Here is a 25072-nt window from a genome sequence, read left to right on the forward strand (position 1 = left end):
AGCACAGCAAAGGTCTTTACCGAGCTCAACTTGCGCAGTGCATACAATTTGGTCTGCATCTGAGAGGGCAATAAGTGGAAGACAGCCTTCCACACCAGGTTTGGCCACCATGAGTAACTGGTTATGCCCTTGGGCCACTCCAGTGCCCTGGCTACATTCCAACATTTCATGAACAATATCTTCAAAGATGTCCTAGACCAGTTCATTGCAAAATACTTGAACATCCTCATCTTTTCAGAGCACCAGAATCTCTATGACCAGCACATCCAAAAACTGCTGGAACACCTCTGGAAAAAATGTCCTGTATGCCAAACCGGAAAAACAATTTCAATTGCACCACTGTCAATTCCTGGATTGTGTCATCTCACCTGATGGGATCAGTATGGATCCACAGAAAGTTTCCACCATTGTGAACTACACCTTACTAAAGATCACCCATGATATGCAGTGTGTCCAGGGATTCATGAATTTTTATTGGAGGTTCATCATGGTATTTTCCTGAGTAGTTTCCCAATTATCCAACTCCTCCGTAAGAATTCCACGTAATGGGCTTTTGAGCAACTAAAGAAGGCCCTCGTCGCTGCACCTATATTGAGGTACCCAGACCTGTCCAAGCTTTTTGTTGTTAAGGCAGATGCTTCCAATTATGCCATTGGAGAGATACTGCCAGAGGTACAGGTGTCACCAAGCATTTTCCACCCACGTGCATTTTATCCAGAAAGCTAACTCCCATCGAATGCAACTATGAAATCTATGACAAAGAGCAGCTAGTCACCAAGACTGCCTTTGAGGAGTGGCATCACTACTTGGAAGGCACGTTTTCTCCCATCTAGGTATTCATGGACCATAAAAATTGAGAACACCTACAATCCATGAAGGCCCACAACCACGCCCAGATCCAACGATCCCTGCTCTTCTCTCTTTTAGAGATCTCACTACATTATTGGCCCAGAGGTTGCAATGGGAAGCCTGATGTGTTCTCCCGGAGTACCTTAATGGCAAGGAAGGACGATCAGACCCCACTACCTTTCTGAAGCCCCGCCATTTCACCCATGTGCAAGAGAACACAGACCTGTTAGCCTTCGTGAAATCCTCTCTACCAAGTTGCCAATTTGTGACTAAACAGATGTCTCCCAGTGCTAAGTCTGACCCAGGTATCTGTTAGAAATGGGGTACTTCTGTTCAAAGACCACATATGTGCCCGAAGGCCGATCCTGGCAATTCTTTGACTGTTGCCATGACTCATCTCAGGCCAACCATTTTGGATGATATTTCTGGTTGCTCAGATTGCACACCTCCATGAGATCTTACATCAACTGACGTGAGGTATGTTGCCATATGAAGGTTCCCCACCCTAAGTCCCCTACCTACTCCTTTCTGACCCTCGGAATACATATCAATGGATTTTATTGTGGAGCTCCCTAACTCCCAGAACACCACCACTATATTCACATATTATGACCTCCTATCCAAGATGTCCCACTTTGTGCCCTGCCACAAGATCCCCACCACAGAATGGACAGCCCTTTTCTTTGAACATGTTTTGAAGCTTCATGGGTTGCCCTCCAACATCATGTCAAATCACGGACCACAGTTTGACTCCCATTTTTCAGAGGAGCACTTTCACCCCTTAGACTTTGAACTACATCTCTCCACAGCCTTTCATCCCCAAACGGATGGACAGTCAGAATAGGTGAATCAAATGTTAGAACAGTAATGAAAAACTAAAATGTTTGTTTGCAAGCTGTCAGCTTCTGACTTAAGTTCTGTCATAAGATTATGTGAAGCCCTGATCTCATCTAAAGTATTAAAAACCTCAACCTGACTTCATAGCGGATGGATTGCCTGTACCCTGGCTGACCATCTTGCCATGTCCAACTTTGACATTTTAATGTAATGCTACTAAGCTTTTTCAACACATCCTAATGACTAGTAGAAACAGAAAATGATATACAATCTTTGAACAATTCTGAAAAATAGAACTGCGAGTACAACCATTGCAGCAGCTTTGCCAACAAGGTTCAGTGAGTAGGCGGTACACTGGACAAAAGATGCATACTAATTTACCTACTGAATTTGATTTTGAACACCTTTATATGCTGCAACTATGCTAGCTTATTGTCATAGCTTTGCCCCTTGCAATCAGCCATATTTAAAAAAAACAGACTTTTTTCAGCTTCTCTAAAATAATCTCCATAACACATCCCTCCTATTTTGGTACACACATCAATGAAATCTACAAAGCTCTCAACAACCTCTCTCTCTGTACAACATACCTTCCCTCCTGAACAGAACAAATGCCTCAGATGTTGTGTGCAGTGCAGTCAAACATAAGAGATGTATTTAGCTTTTCTAACCCTGTCAAAAATAGCCTGCCATACTTTTCTTGCACTCCTATTGCTAAATTTATTTTGAATTTGGTTTCATAAGTTTATCACCTTTATGTTACCAGCCTTATTAGCTTCCGCATGATCTCAACACATGAATTTATTTGAATTGCCTGCAAGGTATGTTAATTACCATTATGAGGACTGCCTAGTTTCTCATCTGAACCTCTCAAAGCTAAACAACTTTGACTTAAGTACAGCAAAATATCCAAGAGATAACACAAAATATTGTGCCATATGTCCTGCATCTGATAGCAGGTTTGAAAACCTTTGTTAGCTGTGCAAACCATTTCCAACTATTGTGTAAGTTCCATCCAATGAATGATTGCCTCCATATGTTCCTTCTAACGTTCATGTTGGCTACTCACTCACTAAAGTGGAAAAAGTTTGTGAACCCAATTTTACAAAGGAAGATGAGGAATTTGGAAAAGTAAACAAGAGAAAGAACAAGGAGGCAAGAGTTGACCTGTACATCGATCAAGATTTCTGGCATAATTCCCCATTAAGAGTTTTGACAAAGCGCTGCAATTTTAATACCTGCTTCCCTTCGCATTTGCAAGTAGCAGAACCATCCATAGATTGTTCACCAGGAAGATGGTTGAACTTTGCAGGGTTCAAGAAACTCTGTAAACCACTCACGTTTCTTCTTTTCCACAGGCCTGTTGCAGCTTGCGCTTTTGAGCACTATTCTTGTGCTTGTTGGTATTCATGGTGGAAATCACAGTTGACTAAAAACTCACCTACCAAGCTCTTCACTAATGAACTGCTAGGTTTGGAATGACTGCAGTAGCAGATGAAAGATCTAACTAATGTCTCCATGAAAAATTCAGAGAAATCAAGTGAAAAATCATAATCTCTCTGAAAATCAGAGCTATATCAGGGGAAACTAATAAGCCAGAGCTCAGGAATGCAGATGAGGTCAAGTGAAGGCAGCTGTTACAGAAAAGGCAAGGACCACAGGGTGGGAGAAAAGAGCAAGAAGTAAACAGGGCCCTTTATCGGCTTCTGAGTGGACTAAGCCTGGTTGCACTGGAACCATTTGAACCCCCCTTGCACAGCCTTGACCAGGCTGCAAAGCTCTGATTCAGATAAAAAGTAACCATTAGGTTTAAGATAAATATTATTATGCATTTAAAATAAAGGTACTGTCAAAACATATAATAAAAACAGAAGCATGCAGGGTTTCCTGAATGCCAATTTAAGAGTAGTTTTTAAGCAGGATTTCAGTAAGCCCATCTCTGCACAAAATGAAAATGATAAATTCTGAGGATGGGTGGGGAGAGAATGGGATCTTATTAATGTAGGATAATATTGTGCAAATGGAATACTACTCTGGCCAACTATTTTCCATCAGTTTCTTCTGGTAATTTCCTCCCCCCTTTTGATATTTGAGGCACTTTTTATAGCAGTGTGATAATTGGTTTCATCTGATTTATGATTAGATGGTCACTTTAATTTTGGTATCATCCTGTATATGGCTATTGCCCCTATTCTTAGGTATTTAATTTGTCGTATATTAATTGAGCTCTCCAAGTTGATGGATTTGCACCATTCTGACAATCTGAAGGTCAGCTCATGTTTAAGAAGGGACAACAAATAAATTTGCCATGTACAGCCATCTGAACATTGACCTCAAGCTATTTTGAACAACCAGCAATTGTGCTGAACTGTATTAAATTCTCTTTACCGACAATTGCCAACAAAGCATTGTGACCATTTTGTTTATACCTGATTTGAATTCAAATCAATTACTGTAGAATTTAAGAGACTTCCATCCTCCATTGTATAACGAGCCTAGTAATAAACTGTTAAGGCATATTTTAAATAGGATTAGTAAAGTCTGTTGACACAGTCATTAAAGTTCAAAACGGAAGCTGGCCTAAACACAGCTTTTATATATAACCCCCTAGAAGGCAAGTTAAGTTATAAATAGTGATTTGTTTAGCCGTTAAATTATAAACAGGGTTACCATGCAAATTAACATGCAACTGTGAAAAGAGAAATTTAAAAAGTACTATTCCTGATTACAAAAATCGTGCCAGTTGTCATACATAATCTATAAAATGTCAGACCTTTCATATTCCCAGTTAAACACACAAAATTCATACATCCTGGAAGATTTAGGAGAATTAATTATGAGACATGAAAACATATAGATAAGTTATTGGTTCAAATCTAGCCAAGATCGGTAGTGACCAGTACCATACAGTAGCCTATATGAAATACACTGGTAACCTCAATCTAGTTCCCAATGAACAAATATCTACCCTTTAAAAAAAAAAAAAAAAAAAGAAAGCACAATTGGCACTCTTGGTAGAAAAATAAAGTACAAAAACTGAAGACTGTGGCCTAGTGCACAGAGCACTGGACTAGGATACAGGAGATCTAGGTTCCAGCTCTGCCACTAGGGTGCAGGTGACCATGGGCAAGTCACTTCACCTCTGTGCCTCAGCTCCCCCATCTGTAAAATGGTAAGTCCTTTGTAAAGCACTATGAGATCTACTGATAAAAAGTGCTATTAGGTATTATTAATGTACATAGACACTGAACTACTTTTTGCCCAGAGGTGGTCCTTTCCAAACACAGTTTAGACACATTGGCAAGGTCAATGTGTGTGATGTTTACATCATTGCGGCTTGTGTCACAACACTTCTGTGAATAGGTAAAGTGCTTTAGGTTGGGATTTTCAGTGCTGTTGAAGTGAGTTTAGACATCTTTCATTAGTTATAAGAAAAAATTAAAATTAATGGAAAATGCATCTGATCCCCCCGAGACAGGTTTGAAAGTTCCAACCAGAGTCTCCAGACCTAACATTTGGGCCAAACAAGAAAAGAAGATTAAATAAATGAAAATAACTTCTGGAGACAAGCTAAAATTCACCATGTCGTAGAAAAAGAGGGTTTAAGGAGACATTTCATGCATAACCCATTTGCGGCTATATTAAAGACGACACCATGTGTATCTACGAACGTGCTGGCTTAAGGATAGCGTTTCAGCTGTATTTGAATTTCCTAGTATTTGCCAATTTATAGAAGATCTTTAATTTTAGATTTGACATTTTTGGAGGGTAAATGCACATAAGTGATTGCCTGACTCATTATATTAAAAGGTGTTGACTTTAATTGATGTGGACATGGAAACAATAAGACATGCACATGACATTATACGGAAGTATGGAGGCTGCAGGTTTATTTAACAAATACCTAACTGGGGCAAATTACCCTAAACTACTCAGCAGGGCTATTTCAGTGCAGATCTCAAACAGGCACCAATAACCCCTGTTGCATTATTAACCAGATGATGAGGGTGAAGGCAGTTGCCCTAAGGCCTGCCAAAGGAGTCTGTCAAGATACCATAGTCTTGACCTCTCCTCTCCTCACCAGAGGTAGAAGAGTCACAAGCTGTGCCAAACATTGAGGTATGCCACCTTACCATGCCATGCGAATGCCCAGGACAAATGCTAGAACAACCCACTGGGATATAGAACTCCCAAATGAACCTTACTAAATCGGTAAACAACACTGGAACCTAAAGTTGTGACAACCGTGATTTAACTAACAACTTCTCCCCCTCCCCACAACTAGACCTCTTGGATGCAGTGGTCCCACACAACAGCTCGCTAATTTTGTCACTTAGAAAAAGCCTTTCTAGACCTATACCTGGTGATCAGCCATTCCTGTCATCCCAGGATATCCAGGAAACCTAATATAAAGATGGGAAGAGGGGGGCTGAATCAGTGCGTCAGCAACCCATACCCTGGAAAACTTCCCATACTTTCCTTTCACCCTCCTAAAGACAGAAGTCCGTAACACAGACCTGCATCACCTCCACTGCCTATTGGCAGTAGTGGTGGGTGGGAGACGCCCAAGTACCCAGACATGCCACAAATCACTCCCTACCCACACAATGAGGAAGGAGCAGGAAAAAGGGAAAACCAGTAACTCTCAACAGGGGAAGAGGAGGAAGGTGGAAAAAGGAATAATGCTTCCGGGACAATACTATTGCCCACCCCTGAACGAAGAGGTCTACACAACTTCCAGTCTCACCAAAGCCCAAACTCGGATAGCAGAGTAAGCATTTCTTAACATATTAAGCGATTTGGGGGATAGTTCTCAATTAATAGTGGGTTGTACGACTAAAACACCTGCTTTAGAGACAGAGTTTAACTTTAGATTCAAGGACACATTCTATCTCTGACTAATATTTCTAGGACATTGCTTAGACCCATTACTCAGATGCTTTTCGTGAGTGATTATATATAGAGAAAATCCAAAAATATTTAGAACTCTCATAATAAAAACTTTCAGAAATACTTGCAACAAATATTTTGTACTTATTTAAAGAGAGCTGTTCTTGCATCTAGTAACTGAAATAAAGTCATAATGATCCACCTTTTAGTTAAAACTAAATGATCTGTTAAACTAACAGAGTTTTAAAAAAGAAAAGGAGTATTGTGGCACCTTAGAGACTAAGTTGTCATTTTGTCCTGTCACGATCATTACAGAAATAAGGAAGATGAGTGTAAGTTTAAGCCCCAGGACTGAATAACTTAGTTTGTTAGAGGAACAGAACATGTTATAGAGTAAGTTAACCGAAGAAAAAGATTATGAGTGAGGCTTCACTTTTGTCAACAGTACAGACTGTAATTTCTGGAGAAATTAGGTATTACATTCCTATGTATTCATTAAAAAACTTCCTGTGCTCTTACAGAATCTTATGCTACACAACTGCTTTAAAAGAACCTTATGACATGGGGATATAATAAGGACAATAGGTAATTAATCTCTAGGATGCTATTCCAGAACTTCAGATGTTATGCCTTTTATGAATTTATGCTTCCGGGGCAAAACAGAGCTTGAACTTCACCTGTGTCTTGACATATACTCAAGATGTTAGCCTAAATGAATAATACATGAGGATTAGCTATGTGGTCTCTGATATGAATCAGTACTAGTCTCACTACTTGTAGCTCTAGGGGAAAAATATTATATATTTCTGAGCACTCTGATACCAGCTACTTTCCATGAGCCAAATGATATTGCAAATGCATGCTCCATCTTAAGTTTTCTTCCACAATGAGTTATTCTATCTATAATTGTCATACTACTTTGACTAAGAGTTCCTTGTTTCAGCAACCAGCTGTGATACTGGATTAAGAACTGACACTTTCTGATATGGGCTGCTCTGAATGATTCTGTGTGTGTAGAAGCACATCCACCTTCCATATCTCCAACCCCTGGTGCCTGTGGGCTACCACATTTGAGTCTACAGATCTAGCCACAAAAATCCAGCAAAGAAAGATGCATTTAGCTACCTGATCTTTTCCTGTTAAGCTTTTGTTTGATGGAATTTTTCAAGAACAAAACCTTAGACCTATGATAGGCCTACGATTGCAATTACTTGCCAGATTCCTCTGCACAGGCTAGTCAGCCCTTACAGACCTTGGGTTCCAAATCACCTCCAGCATCAAGAGAAAAGGAAGCCTGCTACTTGTCATAAAGGCTGTCTAGGAGTTCCAATTATCTCAAGGACACAAGGAGAAAGACAAACAGCTATGAGACTGGATTGGGAACGTTAACAGGCAAAAAGTAGCAACTGACTTATAAGGGAAACATGGCAGCTGACATCATGAATTTGCTGTCAAAAACAAAAAACTGAAAAATGAGAGAAATACTGTTTCTTCTGTAATCTTTTTCATTTACAATAATCTTTGGTGTTACTTTAACACTTGTAGGGAAAAACTGTTCAGGCAGTAGGGTGGGATCTAAGCTCATGACCTTTAGTTTATTTTGCAGTTTTCCTGATACATCTGTGGTTCTGGAAAGTAAAAAAGGCAGAATCCCACATTCAGAAGGAGAAAAGTTTTGGACATTTTCAGAAAAAAAATGCACAGGTTATTCATTGAGGAAGATGAATAGCATTTGTAATCCCTGTGAAAACAGTTTCTTCTCACCATGTTCACCTCATAAACCTTGTTCTCCCAACAGTTATAACTCTGTCTCAACACCAGGTAAGAATGGTAAGTCATCAAGACTGATGAGCCAGATATTTTCTTTAAAACAATCTTGGATCAGGCCATCCAGTACAGGAATTAGGTCTTTAAATGCTAAGAGGAGAAGCAGCTTCTCACGTGTGATTTGAAAAAAAGAATTAGGTTCTACACTACAGTGGCAGTGTTTAAGCACTTCCATGGTCTAGTGTGGAAGCTAGAGCCTTCTGTTAACATACAACTGCTACATAAGTGCCCTTATTTAGATTGAAATGACGACAGTAGGAGAGAAGAAAGACTGCAACAAGTTTGCTGTTGGTTCTGAATCCCAAATGTACAATAGCATGGAAAAGGACCTTCTCCTGTGAATTAATTTATTTATTGAGAACACATTAGAAATTAAATGCAAAAGAATCAGTAATTAAATTAAAGCAGTATTTTGTCCGCAATACTGAACTCAAAAGTAAAAAGACTCCAAAAAAAAAATAAAAAAGATGGTTGCTCCGACAACTTGCCCCCTGCAATTCTCCCTGTATCTGTTGTATTTTCTGCCTGTATTGGTTGTATTTTCTATCCCTCTTTCTCTTAAGAGTAATATTAATTAATGTTTATCAGCACACACAAGAGATTATATAGACTGCACAATGTGCATAGCAGGAAAACCTCAATAGTGCAAATTTCCTGACCTGAGTGACCGCAGTCTTAACATTACATTAATTCTAAGATTTTTATTCATTGAACACACTAGCATATTAACAAGTGCTTTTCAGTAACAGGGAACTTACTAACCAAACTAGAAAAGGAGAAATTAAAAATGTCTAGACCATGTTAATATATGTGAGTTAACTGCAAAAGGTGCTTCAATATTTGGATGTTGATTTCACAGATATTTAGAAGGTGATCATATTCCTTGAAAAATAACTATTTTTGGATCAAGACTCTTGTCGTGCATGTTTTTCATATACCAAAGAACATCATTTCTAAATTCTAGACAGTCTTTAAGCTTGTAAAAAGAGATAACTAGGCATTCAGTGCTTCACTACTGGAAGGCTTAGAATCTTTACATAGCCACAAAATCAATTGCCATTTTCAGAATAAGCAACATCACTGAGAAGACAGCTTACTGAACATAAAACATACTACCAGCTGTATCATTCCCCAAGTACGGCGACAAGAGAGTCTTAACATAAAATGTTACCACCACCTGGGGGAAGGAGAAGAAACAACAACCCCCAAACCATATATTACAGTTGTGCTTCATCAGGGATAGAACGTTGGCCAATGTGAGTTTTGTTCATTTACTGCACCTTTGATTGATACAGCTTCACCGGCTTCCTTCCCCTACAATTCCGCAACTTTGTGGCACTACCTCTTATTTATAGCATTTGTATGTACCTCATATTTTAGAAAAAATATAAATTAGTGCTATTTTTTATTTCTCAACCCATAAAGCTAGGCTTCCATAGTACCATGAGACCAAAGGTACAGGACTCAAGGAAATTTTACAAAATATATTTTATAAACTTCTGAAGTTTACTTAAAATAGCTTTCCTATACATAGTAAGGTCACTATTTTAAGGTCTAGCCTCAGAACTTAACAACTTAAGCATTAAGTCATTTAAAAGAGGGGATTCATAGATTTCTAAAGTAACAAAGACTCTATTCATAGCTGTGATTTACAGTGATATATCCACATTTAAACTTCAAAGACTGACTATCCATCCTACAATTTGATTTTTGAAAGAAAATGTGACTAAAAGGCAAGAGAAATGGTTATTTATACACACACAAATCTACAGTATAAGATAAAGATCTCAAACATACAAAAGCCAATACCATAAATTGGTCAATGGATTTTGAAATTCTTGTCAAAGAAACTTATGCAGTTATACTTTGGGTTCTGTATGTATGCATGCAGGTTGGTTCTCCTAGGGCAAGGCCACTACTCCAGAAGCTGATCAAAATGTGCCTTTGGCTTGGTTGTACTTCCTGCATATCCTTGGGAGACCACAGAAACGTTAGTGACGTTGGTGCATAGTGATTCTGTACTGGCAGCTTTGATGGTGCTTGTGACTAATTATTCTTCTGGCACGGGTACAATATTCATAGGAGGACTACATTGTAGTACCCTTATTCATAAAGAATAAATTCATAAAGAGTAACGCCTAGTGGTTTCAACTACTCTTAGAGTAAGGCAGTAATCAACTTGCATAGTATCACATCACAATCTGGCCCTTAAATTGCAAACATTCCAGGACAGGGGCCATCTCTTAAACTATGTTAGCACAGTGCCCAACAGATCCAGGTGCTAACCTTGACTGAAGCCTTTGCATGTTATAATAATTACTGACATTCTTTCAATCCTTTCTCTTCCCCAAGGAAGTATGTTTCCATATTTTATTTTATCATCAAGCAGGTATCTATGATATCTCAGGTATTTCAAGTAAATACGAGTAATGTCTGAGGTACTTTGGGACTATCCAACTCCACAATACAGCAAAGTCATGGCAGGATAAAGACATTTGCCATCGGTGACATATATAGCAATTTCCTCCATATCCTTGGGAGACCTTATTTAACTAAGTTTAAGTATCTTTGGGAGTCTGTTGTAGTAAATGCAAAATGCATGCATTTTTGTGGGCTGAAATTTCATGCAACCTCTCTAGGGGGAGATGTGATGTGAGACCTCATTCACAAGACTATATTGAAAATGTGTCAGACAAGAACAGGCTTTTGGGAGTAAGTCTAAAGTGGATTTTCTGAATACATAGGGAGAGGTTAATGCATATTCCCCCCACTTTCCGCAACAAGCCTTCTGAAGCTATGCCCTGAAAAGTGCATCACTACCTGCTGATTACCTGTTCCCAGAGACTAGATCAAAGGCCCCAGCTACATAAAGAAACAGATGAACTGCCCAGCCTGCACTCTGGTTCAGAATTGGAGACAGTTATGAACTTGTAACTATGAAGAAAAGCCAGCTGTGGGTTTTGAAGAACTGACACCAACCAGAGCTTGAGGTTCAGCACGTGTAGGATCTTTCATTGTTTTTAAATGTTTTCTCTGTAATGCTTTCGCCCCAAGAATAAACGTGCTTGCTTAACAAAAGGTGTGCGGTAACTTGTGTCTGTGGGCAATTACACTGTTCATAGCCTCTAGAGAGAAAGCAAAGATACTGGCCTGTTTAGGCCATCTGGCTTGCTGAGAATATCAGAATCAGCAGGGAACTTTGCAGCCTGGAAAAACCCTGGTCCCAAGGTCACCAAAGAGAGGTGATGGCTGGGAGCCAGAAGCTTAAACTGGGTGCCCTGGTTGGACCATGGAGGAGGAATACTTGCCCTGAACCTATGATACCAGCTTCTAGCTATCATCTGTTCTGAAGCACACTGGTTGCTTGGATGTCATTCTGGGCAATGGTTTTGTATGCCAGACAACAGCCAAATGATTTTGTCTGCCTTTCAGTTGTATTTTTAAGAGAGTTATTTGCTTAGGTTTGAATAACTGAGGTCTTGTGGGAAGTCAAGTCCTTGTTAATCTACCCATTTGCACCTGTGGTGAGGAAGCTAGTTCTTTTATTAATGTATTTTTAGGATCCAACAAAACTAGTGATTGATCTTTAGGGTCACAGTCAGTGAGCCTGAGTAGCATTCTCATCTATCACGTTACTCTGTGGGTATTCTGCTGAGAATGTGAGATGTTCATACTAGTAAATCTAGACATGCAATGTGGAGTAGTGTCATTGCCTACAGGTAAAGTGCTTTGTTTGCAGTACTCAGAGAAGGGTCTTAATCAGGTGCCGCTTTTCTGCATGGTTTCCTTGCAAATCCAGTGGACTCTGATGAACAACAGTTTCAACGTTGGGTTTCATGCAACTTCTAACACCATATAATGTTTAATAAGCTCTGAGGTGTCAGGTTTGTTAGGGAAGAAGGCAAAAGACTTCTCATTAACTGCAAAAATGCTCAGCATGGTCCGAGTCTGTTCAGGTTTGTAAAAGCTGAGATAAACAGTGGGTATTCCCAAAGGCTAAACACCAACATAAGCATAATCACTCCTATTTTATTCCTACAGTCACACCAATACCGGCTTGATACCAACACCTACATGATTTAAAAGTAAGAGAGGTGTAAACCCAAAATTTTCACAGAAAGTTTCTTATGGACTGTGACCAAAGGGAAGAGGTGTAGAAATTTTTATTCCATCTAGCATCAGGAATGTTGTACTCACAAAGTGTGTTACTGAGGCACCAGAGTCAGAGAGAATTGTGTGACTAATTGGTAATCAGGGATTTCCTAAAACCTCCAACTGCTGGTCAAACCAGAACCCATTTCAGTTTTCTTTGAGCACAGACCTAGGAGACATTAGTGTCTGATCTATATGTTTGGGAAATTAAACTATTGCTACGAGATACTGCATACACAGAGGTTCTTGCTAGCCTTCCAGTACCAGATTACTTTTTCAGTGCAATGTACTATGCATCCAGATAAGTAAGAGGCTAATTAATTAAGATGAGCTATTATCAGCAGGAGAAAAAAACTTTTGTAGTGATAATCAAGATGGCCCATTTAGACAGTTGACAAGCAGGTGTGAGGAAACTTAATTTAGGGAAATAGATTCAATATGTGTAAAAAGAAAAGGAGTACTTGTGGCACCTTAGAGACTAACCAATTTATTTGAGCATAAGCTTTTGTGAGCTACAGCTCACTTCACGAAAGCTCATGCTCAAATAAATTGGTTAGTCTCTAAGGTGCCACTAGTACTCCTTTTCTTTTTGCGAATACAGACTAACTCGGCTGCTACTCTGAAACCTGTCAATATGTGTAATGACCCAACCATTACACATTAGAAGTTATTCTTCTAATTTACCAGTTCAGGTAAGGATTACAGTACAGTAGATTGGTTTGTCCTGGTGAGCTACAAACAAAGACTACACTGTCCAGCAATAGAACCCAGAATGTTCTACAATATGCACTGCCATTCTCTCAATGTTCAAATGAAGGAGATTGCATCATAAAAAAAGAAAGGCAGCCAAGTTGGCAATGACAGAACTTACTGCAAAGTATTGTTTTAGGGTGGACATTAGCCAGTCAGCTTTGAGTTTTTTAGCGGAACAAAGACAATGAAAACACAGAAATTTAACACAAGCCAGTATTAGCCGTTTGCTTTACAATTTTTTCATTTAAACTTCTTTTCTGGCTTACACACTTCCTATTTTCCAGTGTTAACCAGAGCACAAGTCAAGAAAATACTAAAGAAGATTCTATAGGAATGCATTATACATTCTATAAAATAGCCCTCAATAATTCCACAGAATTCTCTTTTCTCCATTGCTTGCCTAGCCATTTGAATTTGGCTATGTAAACATCTGTGCAAACAGAGATTAACTTTACAAGAAAAAGAACAATGGATGTCCTGATAGAGGAGGGAAAAAGACTTAAGAGCACAAATTTCAGACACTCATCAAATAAGTGTAGGCCTCGGTAAACTCTAGTTGTTAGAACTCTGAATGCAGGAACTCATAACGTTTAGTAGAAAAAGAAAGACTGAATCAATCAGAATCTCTGATGCAAGGTTTATTTTAAAAATAGCCTTGGGCTACATCCCATAGACCACCTCTTTGTCTAAATCAAAGTCTCACACAGGACACTGTAACCTGTCTTACTTTTACAGGAGCTCGTTAATTGAGGATGCTACCTTGAGTACTCTACTGTGGCTGCCACTAAATGCTTTGATGTGGCTGTTCAGTGAAACACTGATGTTTCTTTGGGGCCCTCTCATAAACTGTAATCTTTGCGACAGGGCTAAAGAGAAGCTGCCCCACGTGCACCCTTCATGTGAAAAAAGAGCTACGCTGTAAATATCACAGCTGTGAATGGTGCATAGAATTGGGGTGAATGCACCTTCATTGACAACAACTTCATTTTCTCATTTTTCTGAGCCAAGACTCAAGTATACAAATGATATAACTGCTACTGATAACCCCATTTTTAGAGAGACTAAAAAACTAATGCAACAGAGAAAGTCAACAATAAAAACGGAAGGATAAACAGACTGAGGCCTATAATGAGCCATTTTATGTAAATCCTTCAGCGTTTCTGAATCTACGCATTTCTTTTGGCTTTTTTGTGCAACAGGATAAAAAGTCATCTCCAACCTCATACAGGGCTGAGATTATATACACTAAATTTGGGGTAATTCTATATTAGACTTCAATCTGATAGTTAAAGATCCATTGATCTAAAAAACAACAGTGGTTTCCTATGTTATGATCACTTGTACCTAATTACATTTAAGTAGTCTATAATCCTAGCCAGTAATATTATGTACACACACACACAGGGTGCTTTAAAAAGAGTCTATTTCCCAAAGTTGAAAATGATTAACAAAATTGACAAGAAGGAAACATAAAACAGCATGAATGATTATTGGGAGCTGTTTCAAAATGTTCTACTAGATACTCAAACCATTTCCACTATCAAAAAAGGCTTCTTCTATTAAAAAATTATCCTGGTTAAAAATGGAAATGAAAGGAACAATAAACATTTTTTAAATTATTGTATATCTCAAATGGGAAAAAGAGGAAGTTGATAGCAATGGCTATAAATTAACCATAATAAATACAAATAATTGATAAAAAAAATGCAAACAACTCTATGGCTAGCATGATTAAGGACGAAAAGAAGGGATTTATAAAAAAAAAATCTAGAAATAGAATAGGTCCGTTACTAGACAGCGATGAACTAAATGTCAATAATAATGCAGAAAAACAGCAGTAGTGTTATACAGTATAAACATTTCTGTTCTGTATTTTGGAAAGAAGCTGGATGATGTAGTCACTACTCATTATCATAATAAAATACTTGCTATTCCAACAATACCTAGGCAGGATGTTAAACAGCAACAGCTAAGTTAAACATATTTAGATCTGAAGTACCAGACAACTTGCCCCCAAGAATTTTGTTTGTTTTAAAAGTTGATCAAGATGCTCTGTGAGCCACTGAGGTTGATTATTTAAGTAATCTTGGAATACTGGGGAAGTTCTGGAGGAATGGAAAGAAGCTAATATTCTGCCATTTTTTAAACTGTGTAAATGGAAGTTACAGGTACTTATCAATTAGTTTGATGTGACCCCAGGCAAAAATGACGGAAGGGCTGATACAGGATTCAATCAAAATATTGAAGGCTGCAGCATAATTAATGCCAGTCAACAAAGTCTTATAGAAAATAGGTCTTGTTAAACAAACTTGACATCGTTTTTTGACGAGAAAGAGTTTGGTTGATAAAAGCAACTGCATTAATATAGTTTGACTTCTCTAAGCCATTTTTCTTAGTGCCATGTGACATGACTTTCCGAACATAAAATAAGCCTGAACAGTGTAGCGCATATTAAATGGACTAAAAACTGGCTGATAAGATTTAAAAAAAACAATTGTAAACGTGGAATGATCATCATTGGAATATTTTTAGTGGTTCCTCACAGGGGTCTGCTCTTCGCCCAATGCTAATCAATATTTTTATCAATGATATGCAAGTAAAGCTGGCAGATGACACAGAAATTGTTGGAGAGATAAATTATAAGGATAGGTTAATTCCATACAATGATCTGGATCACTTAAACAACCTGTGGTTTAATACAGCAAAATGCAATGTACTTTCATAGAATGGTGGACTGTATTTTGGAGAGGACTGTTACTGAGAGGGACTGAGGGTTCATGGTGGACAGCTAGTTGAACACGATCTTCCAATGCAGCATGATGGCTAAAAAAGCTAGCATGATCCTTGGTTGTATATGCAGGGGAATACAGAATAAAGGGAGTGGGGAATAAGAGTAGGTAAAAATTATTGCTACAGAATACAATATTAGAGAGACTGTTACTGGAATACTATGTCCAGTTCTCTTGTCCACACCTAAGAGGATATAGACAAAATGAAAAGGGTTTGGGGAAAAAAAATCTAAGAATTATTTAAAGTCTAATCTCCCTTACAGGGAGATACTAAAGAAATTCTATTTATGCTAGAGAAGTGAAGAAGTGATTTGATCATGATCTGTAAGTACCTACATGGGCAAAGATCTTTGTTTGCAAAATTAAAGAGCTTTCTACTATCAAAGTCATAACAAGATCCAATGGCTGGAAGGAGACGGACAAATTCAGACTAGACAGACAAAATTTTAACAAGGAAGGTAATTAACCACTGGCACAACCTACCGAGGGATGTGAAGAATTCTCTGTCACTTAGCTACCTGACTCTTATTGATTTGAATGGAAGCTTGGCACTTATTTCCCTTTGAGGATCTGGGCTCTAGTCTTTAAATTAAGATTAGAATTTTTAAGTAATGCCATAGGTCAGCCAGAAGTTTTGTGGGCTTGAAATAGGTGAAATTCTATGGCCAAATGTTATATCGAATGTCAAGGTAGATGATTGTAATGGTCCCTGCTGCTTTAAAATCTAAAACTAAATGTTATGAAGTTTTTTGGATATGAACATAGGGCCTGAACCTACAAAAAGTCACTCCTTCAAGTCGCTTCCTCCCACACATGAATGAAATCCCCCTCAGTGCAGAGGGACAGCATAAGGCTTTCCCACCACTTACATTCTCAAAATAAGGATTAAGTGGGATTTAAGACATTGTGTGGGCCCCCTGCACAAGGGTGAATTTCAACCATATCTGTGGAAGAAAGCTAGTCATACTAGTACCTTTTCAGGATTAGGTTTGTAAACAACAGCTCTATTTAAAAAATAAAACTATTCTTAAAGTACTACCTGCATGCACACAAAATATTTAATTACTATTTTTCATAATTTACACAAATCTGATATTCCAATGCAGATATTAAAAATGAAGCTTCACTATACTTTTCAGAATTACACTATCTAGGTTACAACAGTAAAAGCTTGCTAGTCAAATCAGTTTAATATTGCATTATTCTTGTATGCAGTTCTTATCCACCAAAGCTTAAAATGTACCCTAAAGAAACAAAAGAACTTCTACTGCTAAACCTGTGACTCTAAAATCAGCTCTTTGATTATACAGCTTTTAAAATTTGATCAAAATGATTACTACTTCTCTTTGTATCTACACTCAAAAGAATGGATATTCTGATCTAAGGTAAATATTAAATGAAGCCATATACAATAAAAATAAAATGATTTGCTTCCATTTCATCCATATTTAAATCACAAATTTATACCAAATAAATCTTCAAATAACAACTGAAGAAAAAGGCAAGAATGTGCTACAGACTCTTAAGTACCAACTAGATTAAAAGGAGAAAGGATTCCTATTACGATCTCTCAGTCTAGAAACCACTGTTCCATAAATCTAATATGGATTCCTTTCTATGTATCAATTCAGAATTGTTGGTTTTTTTCATAGTTACCCACTGAAATATTCACTTAATTTTAAATCTTTCAATCAAACCTTGAATTTTGCTTTCTTCTTTTTATAACAATAAAACACTAGATTGTTAGTTACCAACTTGGAATTCCAGTTAGGACTATAAAACAATCAATACTCCAATAATAACATTTCAGTCTGCCTGAAAATGCAAGTTTTTAACATCACTTAAAGAGGAACGAATAAAATCATTTTAGTAAAACGTTCCAGACGTAGTTTCATTTTTATAGTAGGTATACTTTAGTTTAATGATGACATTGCCACTACAATGATGATGCATTATTAGATATATGTCACACACATGCACATACACACACTAGTTCAAATATTAATTGTTTTGGGGAAGTTTAGTGGCCTGCACTAAAGTCAAACTAGGAAAAAAAAAGTCAAACAGGAAGTCAAACTAGAGGACCACAATGGTTCATACTGGCCTTAAAAATCTATACTTCTATGCTAAACCTTTGCAAAGTTGGCAATGTAATTATGCCTCGTTAAACTATTTTTTAATTATACCCTAATTAAGAGTTCACAGGTTACATTTAAAAAAATATGTGAGAGGCTATACCCTAGATGTATTGATAAAGAACTATACCTTATACAAATGAAAGGATCTATTTCTATTTGAAAATGAAGTTACTAAAAGAACAATTGCCACACATTTTCCTAAAAGTTTCCAGTAGCAAAAATAAGCCTATAAATACAGTATCCGAGAATCTTTGGATTAAGTATCAGTCAGTAAAATAAGAAGCTGTTTCAAATGTAAGGGAAAATTCTTGATGTTAATTTTGCTAAAATAGGAGAGACTAACAGCCATAAAAGAGAACTATTACACAAGCCAGATATGGGAACAAGGAAATAGCTTCCTAATGGCATCAGCATGAGTGAATTACACTAGATACTATATTCTGTGTTTCTATAGCATCTTCCATCTAAGGATCTCAGAGCACTATACATTAAGAAAATTAAACCTTGAAACCCTCCTATGAAGCAGATGTGATGTGACCTATATTTTACACAGGGGAAACAAAGGCAGAGAGGTCAGGGTGAGGGGTCTTGGTCACCCAGCAAGTCAGTGAGAGAGAGTGAACAGAGAAGTACCGTGTTCTGACTCTTTCTTGCAAACATATTGATTTACAATCCTCCAACATATACATAAAAGCAATTTTCTTTCATGTTTATAAATATTTATACAATTTAATCAATGTATAAGTGCTGTAAAAATCCAATTGCTCAATATAATCATACTCATCAAGTCAGCTTGATCACTGAGAAGGTTTACTTGTGGAACTATGACTTAGCTGTAAGTGCCAAGGAAAACTATCCAGACATCATTTGGTGCCTTACTACATTAGTAATTTGCTCTATACTTATTCATTTTTTCCACTTGGGCAGGTACTACAGTATAATAATGCATACAGATATCAAAAATGTAAGAATAATTGAAAGGACAAGTTACACAGTATTCCTCTAATTATAAAAGCCAAATGGGAAACAAATTTCCTATCTGATGGATTATCAATGCTAACAAGAGTTATGTGAAATCTAGAATACCCAAGTGCTTATTAATGTGTATATTATAACCTCCAGCTCTTGCCTGTTCTCAATCTGAAAGGTCATTCTTGCATTTTTCCTTCAATTTTATTTGTGCTGTATCAGAAGAGGACCATTTCCAGCAGTTGACAAGAACGTCTGAGGAACAGTGGGGGAGTCTGTTCCTCAGACATTCTTGTCAACTGCTGGAAATGGCCCACCTTGATCATCACTACAAAAGGTTCCCCCCCCCGCCTCCGCTCTCCTGCTAGTATTAGCTCATCTTAACTGATCACTCTCCTTGCAGTGTGTATGGTAACACCCATTGTTTCATGTTCTCTGTGTATATAACTCTCCCCACAGTATTTTCCACTGAATGCATCCGATGAAGTGAGCTGTAGCTCACAAAAGCTTATGCTCAAATTGGTTAGTCTCTAAGGTGCCACAAGTACTCCTTTTCTTTTTGCAAATACAGACCAACGCGGCTGCTACTCTGAAATCTCCCTCTTCAAGGCAGTATTTAAATGCATGCTTTAAGTGCTTTACTGAACTGGGGTCTAGAAGTTGATTTAACTCATTATGAAGCTTGTTAAGAAACCAGAGTTATAGTTTTAACTATATAGTTATAACTATAGTTATAGTTTTGTACAGTATTACTTATCCTACAGTTATTACACCTCTTCAAAATCTCCAAAGCAATTCTTTTAAGTCATTTTGTCAACCTGTTATCTCCCTTTTAGGAAGTTAGCCATTGTTCACGATCAATCAAAGCTGACTGTGAATAGCCCCTGTGAAAATTGACCACTTAAAGACAAAAAGAAAAGGAGTACTTGTGGCACCTTAGAGACTAACCAATTTATTTGAGCATAAGCTTTCGTGAGCTACAGCTCACTCACGAAAGCTTATGCTCAAATAAATTGGTTAGTCTCTAAGGTGCCACAAGTACTCCTTTTCTTTTTGTGAATACAGACTAACAAGGCTGTTACTCTGAAACCTGTCAGAGAAAATTTAATGCTGACACTTTTACAGATCTTCAAAAAAAGCACTATAAAATAGCAGGTTATCCTCCAAATGCCTAGCACTACCAGAATAAAATCTTAAAAACAAACTAGCTAAAGACCCATCACACCAGTAATTCTCATTTTTAAAGTATCTTTGCATGTTTAAGCATATAAATTGATATGTACTTACTACTGTAAATTAGAAGTCAATGATCTGCTAGGTTTCATAGTAGTTACATACCTCAAGTAAATATACAGTATATAAAATGTACTTAAAGCTCAGAGGGGCATGTACATTTGTGTGTATCCTGAAAAATCTATTCAGTCTATTCTTTCATGGATACATAGGGAGTTCTTGTGCATATTTGCATGACCATGGAGTTACAAACTTAAATTGTCTTTACATTCAAGATAGACTAGAACCCTATATCTTTCATTTCATCTATGCAGAATTTGTTTTGTATTCCAACTTAAAAGTCTGACAAATACAAACGCAACTCTGAGAGGGGAAAAAAAGATAAATCAGCACAGAAACAAAACATCAGAAGGAAAATCTGAACACTAATACATATGCATATACTGTGTGAACAGTATTGTTTTTAGTTTGTAGATTCATGTTGCAAAACATATCTGGAAACATAGCATCAACTGTGCTGACAATATAACAAGTGATGTTCTATTTGAAACAAAAGTTGTAATGGAAGCATCCTCCAAACTATCATGGCCTGTGTAACAGCAATAAATCAGTCAAAAAACCAACCAACCAACCACTCAGTACTTCTTGCTACTGGTCTTTAACAATCCTCTGCTAACTAGCCATATCTACCAAATATAAAATCTGGCATGGAGGCTTTCTTGTGGATGCAATTAAAGGACATAATGTAGTTTACCTTTTGTATAAAATTAATTCAGACGTCAATAACATCTCTTTACTGTCTAGAAATTAATTTGCATTTAGAATATGTTGTCACCAATAATTTATACTGTGCTATTGAAGTCCTTTCATTTATTCCCCACTGTTACCCAACACAAGATTGCAAAAAGGGGCTTAATATAAAGGCTATAAAAATTAAGTTTACCGACCCTTCAAAATATATTTTTTTAAAGTCACAGAATGAGTAGTCTATGCAACTACCCCAAATCAGAAGTAGAATCAACCACCAGGAGTTTCTTGCATGGTATATTTTCAAACTAAAACCAAAAGCTCCACCCGAAACATTTGAATCTCTGTGTTATTACTTTCCTAAAATGATATATGAAACCAAAATACTATTGTTAATATATTAGCAGCATCCTCTGCACTACTGGTCATAAGCATAATTTACAGTTCTTCAAGGTAAGTTTTTCAAAATAAAACACTGTTTTTCCCCCATCAGAATTCACAATCAAATTCCATGTTTTCCTACCTCAATCAGGAAGTCTCCAGTTCTCAAGCCAGCTTGCCATGCTACTCCCCCTTCATCCACAGATTCCAGGTACTGCAAAGCAGGAAAGGCTGGAGTTGGGGTGAACTCTTCAATAGGTGTATCAGCTTTGAAAATAAATGTCATATTACAAATAAATAACACAGTATTTGCAAATATAATTTTACTGAAAAAAGACTATCATTATGATTTATGTAAAAACATACTAGGTGCTGAAAGTAAACTAGGCCTCTGCCGCACAAATAATCTATATACAGGCAATCCCTTGGCCTTGGTACTCTACAGTTCTCCATTTTTGAGAAGTATATTTCCTTTTATTGCCACATAAAGCAATCAAAATGTGCAATAATAGTTCAATTTTGATAGTGAATGTCAAGGCCTTTTGGAAATGTAGTATATGTTAAAATGCTCATCTCATTCTCTGAAAGAGCTGACTAACATGGTTTATGATCTATAGCTGTAAGGAAAAGTCTTATCAACATTAAATGAAAACGTAAAAATCAAGTTAAGTTATTCTTTATAATTTATATGCATCTCAAAACATGAACAGAAGAGATATCAGTTTCTATAGTAGAGAAGGCACAGCAGCCCTAGTAGCAGCCCTGTATCAGAAAAGATTTAGGATTAGTAAGGGCATTGGATCTTTTACCTGAGGAACTCAGACTCTCGTGAGAGAGAGCATGAGAGTGACTGAGAAATACTTGGGCTTCCACAGAGGGTGTAACCTCTTTTTGCTGCATAGACAACTCATGCCAGTTAATCAACAAACTGATAAAGACATTGGCTTTCCTGGGGGTCCCCACACACATGCATTTAACTAGGACGACAGAATAAATCCTTTTACTGGTATTAAAACAAAGAGATTGTATTAATAATTTTAGTGAGGGAAGATAAAAAATGGTGTCCCCAGAATGAGGGTGTGGAATATCCTTCATGACCACATGTGGGCAAGCCTTGGAGCCAGGCAGGGCAAGGGAGAACCCACAGAAAAACTGAGGGGGAGCAAGAGATGGGACATACCATCAATATATTTTTTAAAACATAAAAGGAGTAAAATTTATGGTCATTGAAGTTAAAAAGCAGAGCACTAAATGTAAGGCTTTACTCTTAAGAATCCTCTAAAAGTAGATTTTACTCTAAGAAAAAGGTTAACATTTTAACATAGGAAGAAAAGCAATTTTTAGAACACACCACAGGCCATGCAACATATGTGCAGCTTTTGAATATATAAAAAAGGATCATATTTTCATACTAAAACTGTACCAATGTCACCTTGCACAAGGTCCACACCTATTTTAAGCAAAACCCTAACCTGCCTTTTCTATTTCCTATTCATAGACATAATTTTAATAGACTGACATTTGAAATACAGAAGGTAAGATTTTTTTTTTCCTCTGAAGCAAGACACCTGTAGTTTAGCTTAGATAGATAACAGAATGGCAAACATGGCAAAATGTTGCAACCGCCCTGGAAATAAAAATAAAACTAAAACTTTCTTCCTCAAGGAAGATTATAATGAGACAGCTCTGTACAAAATCCAAACTGCTCAAACAGAAACCACTAAAATCCATCTGAGTAGCACAGCATACAGCAAACACTGTTGTCTAGCAACCAAGTGCACCAAGAATAAATTCCTGTTTATTTAGAGGTGTGTATATATATATATATATATAAATATATTTTTACACATGCACACAGACACACACAGAAAAATACATACCTTTTGCCCCTCTGAGCACAAATCCAAATCCTTCATTGTCTTTTTTCTGCAGGACCACTGCCTTTTCTTCTATAATGCAGTCACTGTAGAGAGAATTCCGAGGATAGCGACCATTATTACATCCCTTCATCACCACTGTAGTAGCTGCTCCTCCAGTGTGCAGGTTCATCATCATCACAGCCAGTTAATCAAATAATATTGCAGTAACCAAGCATGGGGAAACAAAACAAAAAAAACAAACCAACAGCAAACAATGTGGGGGTAAGACAAAAGACAAAGCTTAATGGTAAAAGAGAACATGACAATGCAACTTAAAGGGAATGAAAAAGCAGAGAGAGGAGAGAAAGAGGAAGAAATCATGCATGGTGGTTTGTGTTCTATATGAATGACTGAATGAATGTGTGATCATGTCATTTGTGGGTTAGCTAGGATTCTAAAAGAAAAGAAAGTAAGTGAGCTGAATGACAATATCATTAATAAACTCCTCAATCATGGATGTACCAGATGCATCTTCTAGTGAAGCCAAAATGAAACCAACCAGAAGAAAAATGAGGCAGCATTTTAAAATTTAAATTAGATCTGTTTTCTGTATTAGCCAGCTAAAAAGGCACAAATATAGTCAGAAAGCTATGCCTTGCATCAAAAGCCCTTTTTCAATCCTATTGAATGTTGCATGCTGCAAGAATCCCACATGATCATCTGACAACCTACAATGCTAACAACGTGCAGCTGCCTTGGCGTCATCAAGCACAAATCTCCACAGCATCAAGAATCTGCATAACTGAAATAGTAACAAGGCAAGTGCAATCATGAAAACAAATTTTTAAAAAATATTTCCTATTCCTTGCAAAACAGATAAATGCTATAAAACAGGGAGATAGTGAAAAGGACTCTGTGCAGACAGTATTCACTTAAAGAAAATGTACCTTTAAGATTCTTTATCACATTGTCAAAGAAAAAAAGTAGACACTGGATGAAGAAAATGCAGATTTGCAAAATAAGCAAATAAAAACAGGCTTAGCTTGGATATTTTTTAAAATGTGCAAGCCTAGCTACAAAAAGATTTAAGTGGCCTGAACTTTTTTCCTCACCTTTCTTTCATCAGTACAAGGTAATTAGACTTAGGTTAATATGAAGTGAATACAAGGTAAGAAAACCAAACAATTTTAATCACAGGTATCAAATACAGATACTACTGCCCATTAAAAGCTGCATGGCACTTTTTAAACAAGGACAAGGTTAGAGGTTAAATAACTAACCACAAACAAAATGTACTATGAAACATAATGCTGCAGGGCTTAAAACTACACTACTAGTAAAGATGGAAGTAAATATGAACTAGGAGTGAATTATAATTCTCTCTGTTCCATACATGCAGATCAACTTCAAAAAGGAGATGCTTGAAGGAGACTTGAAACAGCACAATTGGCTGTTACTGCTCACCTATAGAATCCAGTCACTAAGGCTTCTTTTGCAGAGGAGAAGAAAGCATTCATTATTGCAAGAGAGTCAAACTGTTTTGGTACTATTATAAAAAGAACCCAGAGAGAGATGAACTCTGATAAAGAAAAAATGGTGGGAACTGCATATTTAAAGCTCTGAATAGAGATGTATGATTGCATCATGA

General features: G+C 37.2%; 1 protein-coding gene across 9 annotated transcripts in view; it reads right to left on the reverse strand.

The window, feature by feature from the left end:
- SHANK2 (SH3 and multiple ankyrin repeat domains 2) overlaps positions 1-25072 on the reverse strand; it is a 539125-nt gene that overhangs the window by 168417 nt on the left and 345636 nt on the right. For all 9 annotated transcript variants that reach the window (XM_075129488.1, XM_075129487.1, XM_048855923.2 and 6 more), the window contains 2 exons: positions 23446-23528; positions 21708-21832 (listed from right to left, as the gene is read on the reverse strand). In XM_075129488.1, the coding sequence (XP_074985589.1) occupies positions 21708-21832; positions 23446-23528 (208 nt within the window). The remainder of the gene's footprint in view (positions 1-21707; positions 21833-23445; positions 23529-25072) is intronic.

The sequence above is a fragment of the Caretta caretta genome, chromosome 6, assembly GCF_965140235.1.
Source record: "Caretta caretta isolate rCarCar2 chromosome 6, rCarCar1.hap1, whole genome shotgun sequence".
Lineage (NCBI taxonomy): Eukaryota > Metazoa > Chordata > Testudines > Cheloniidae > Caretta > Caretta caretta.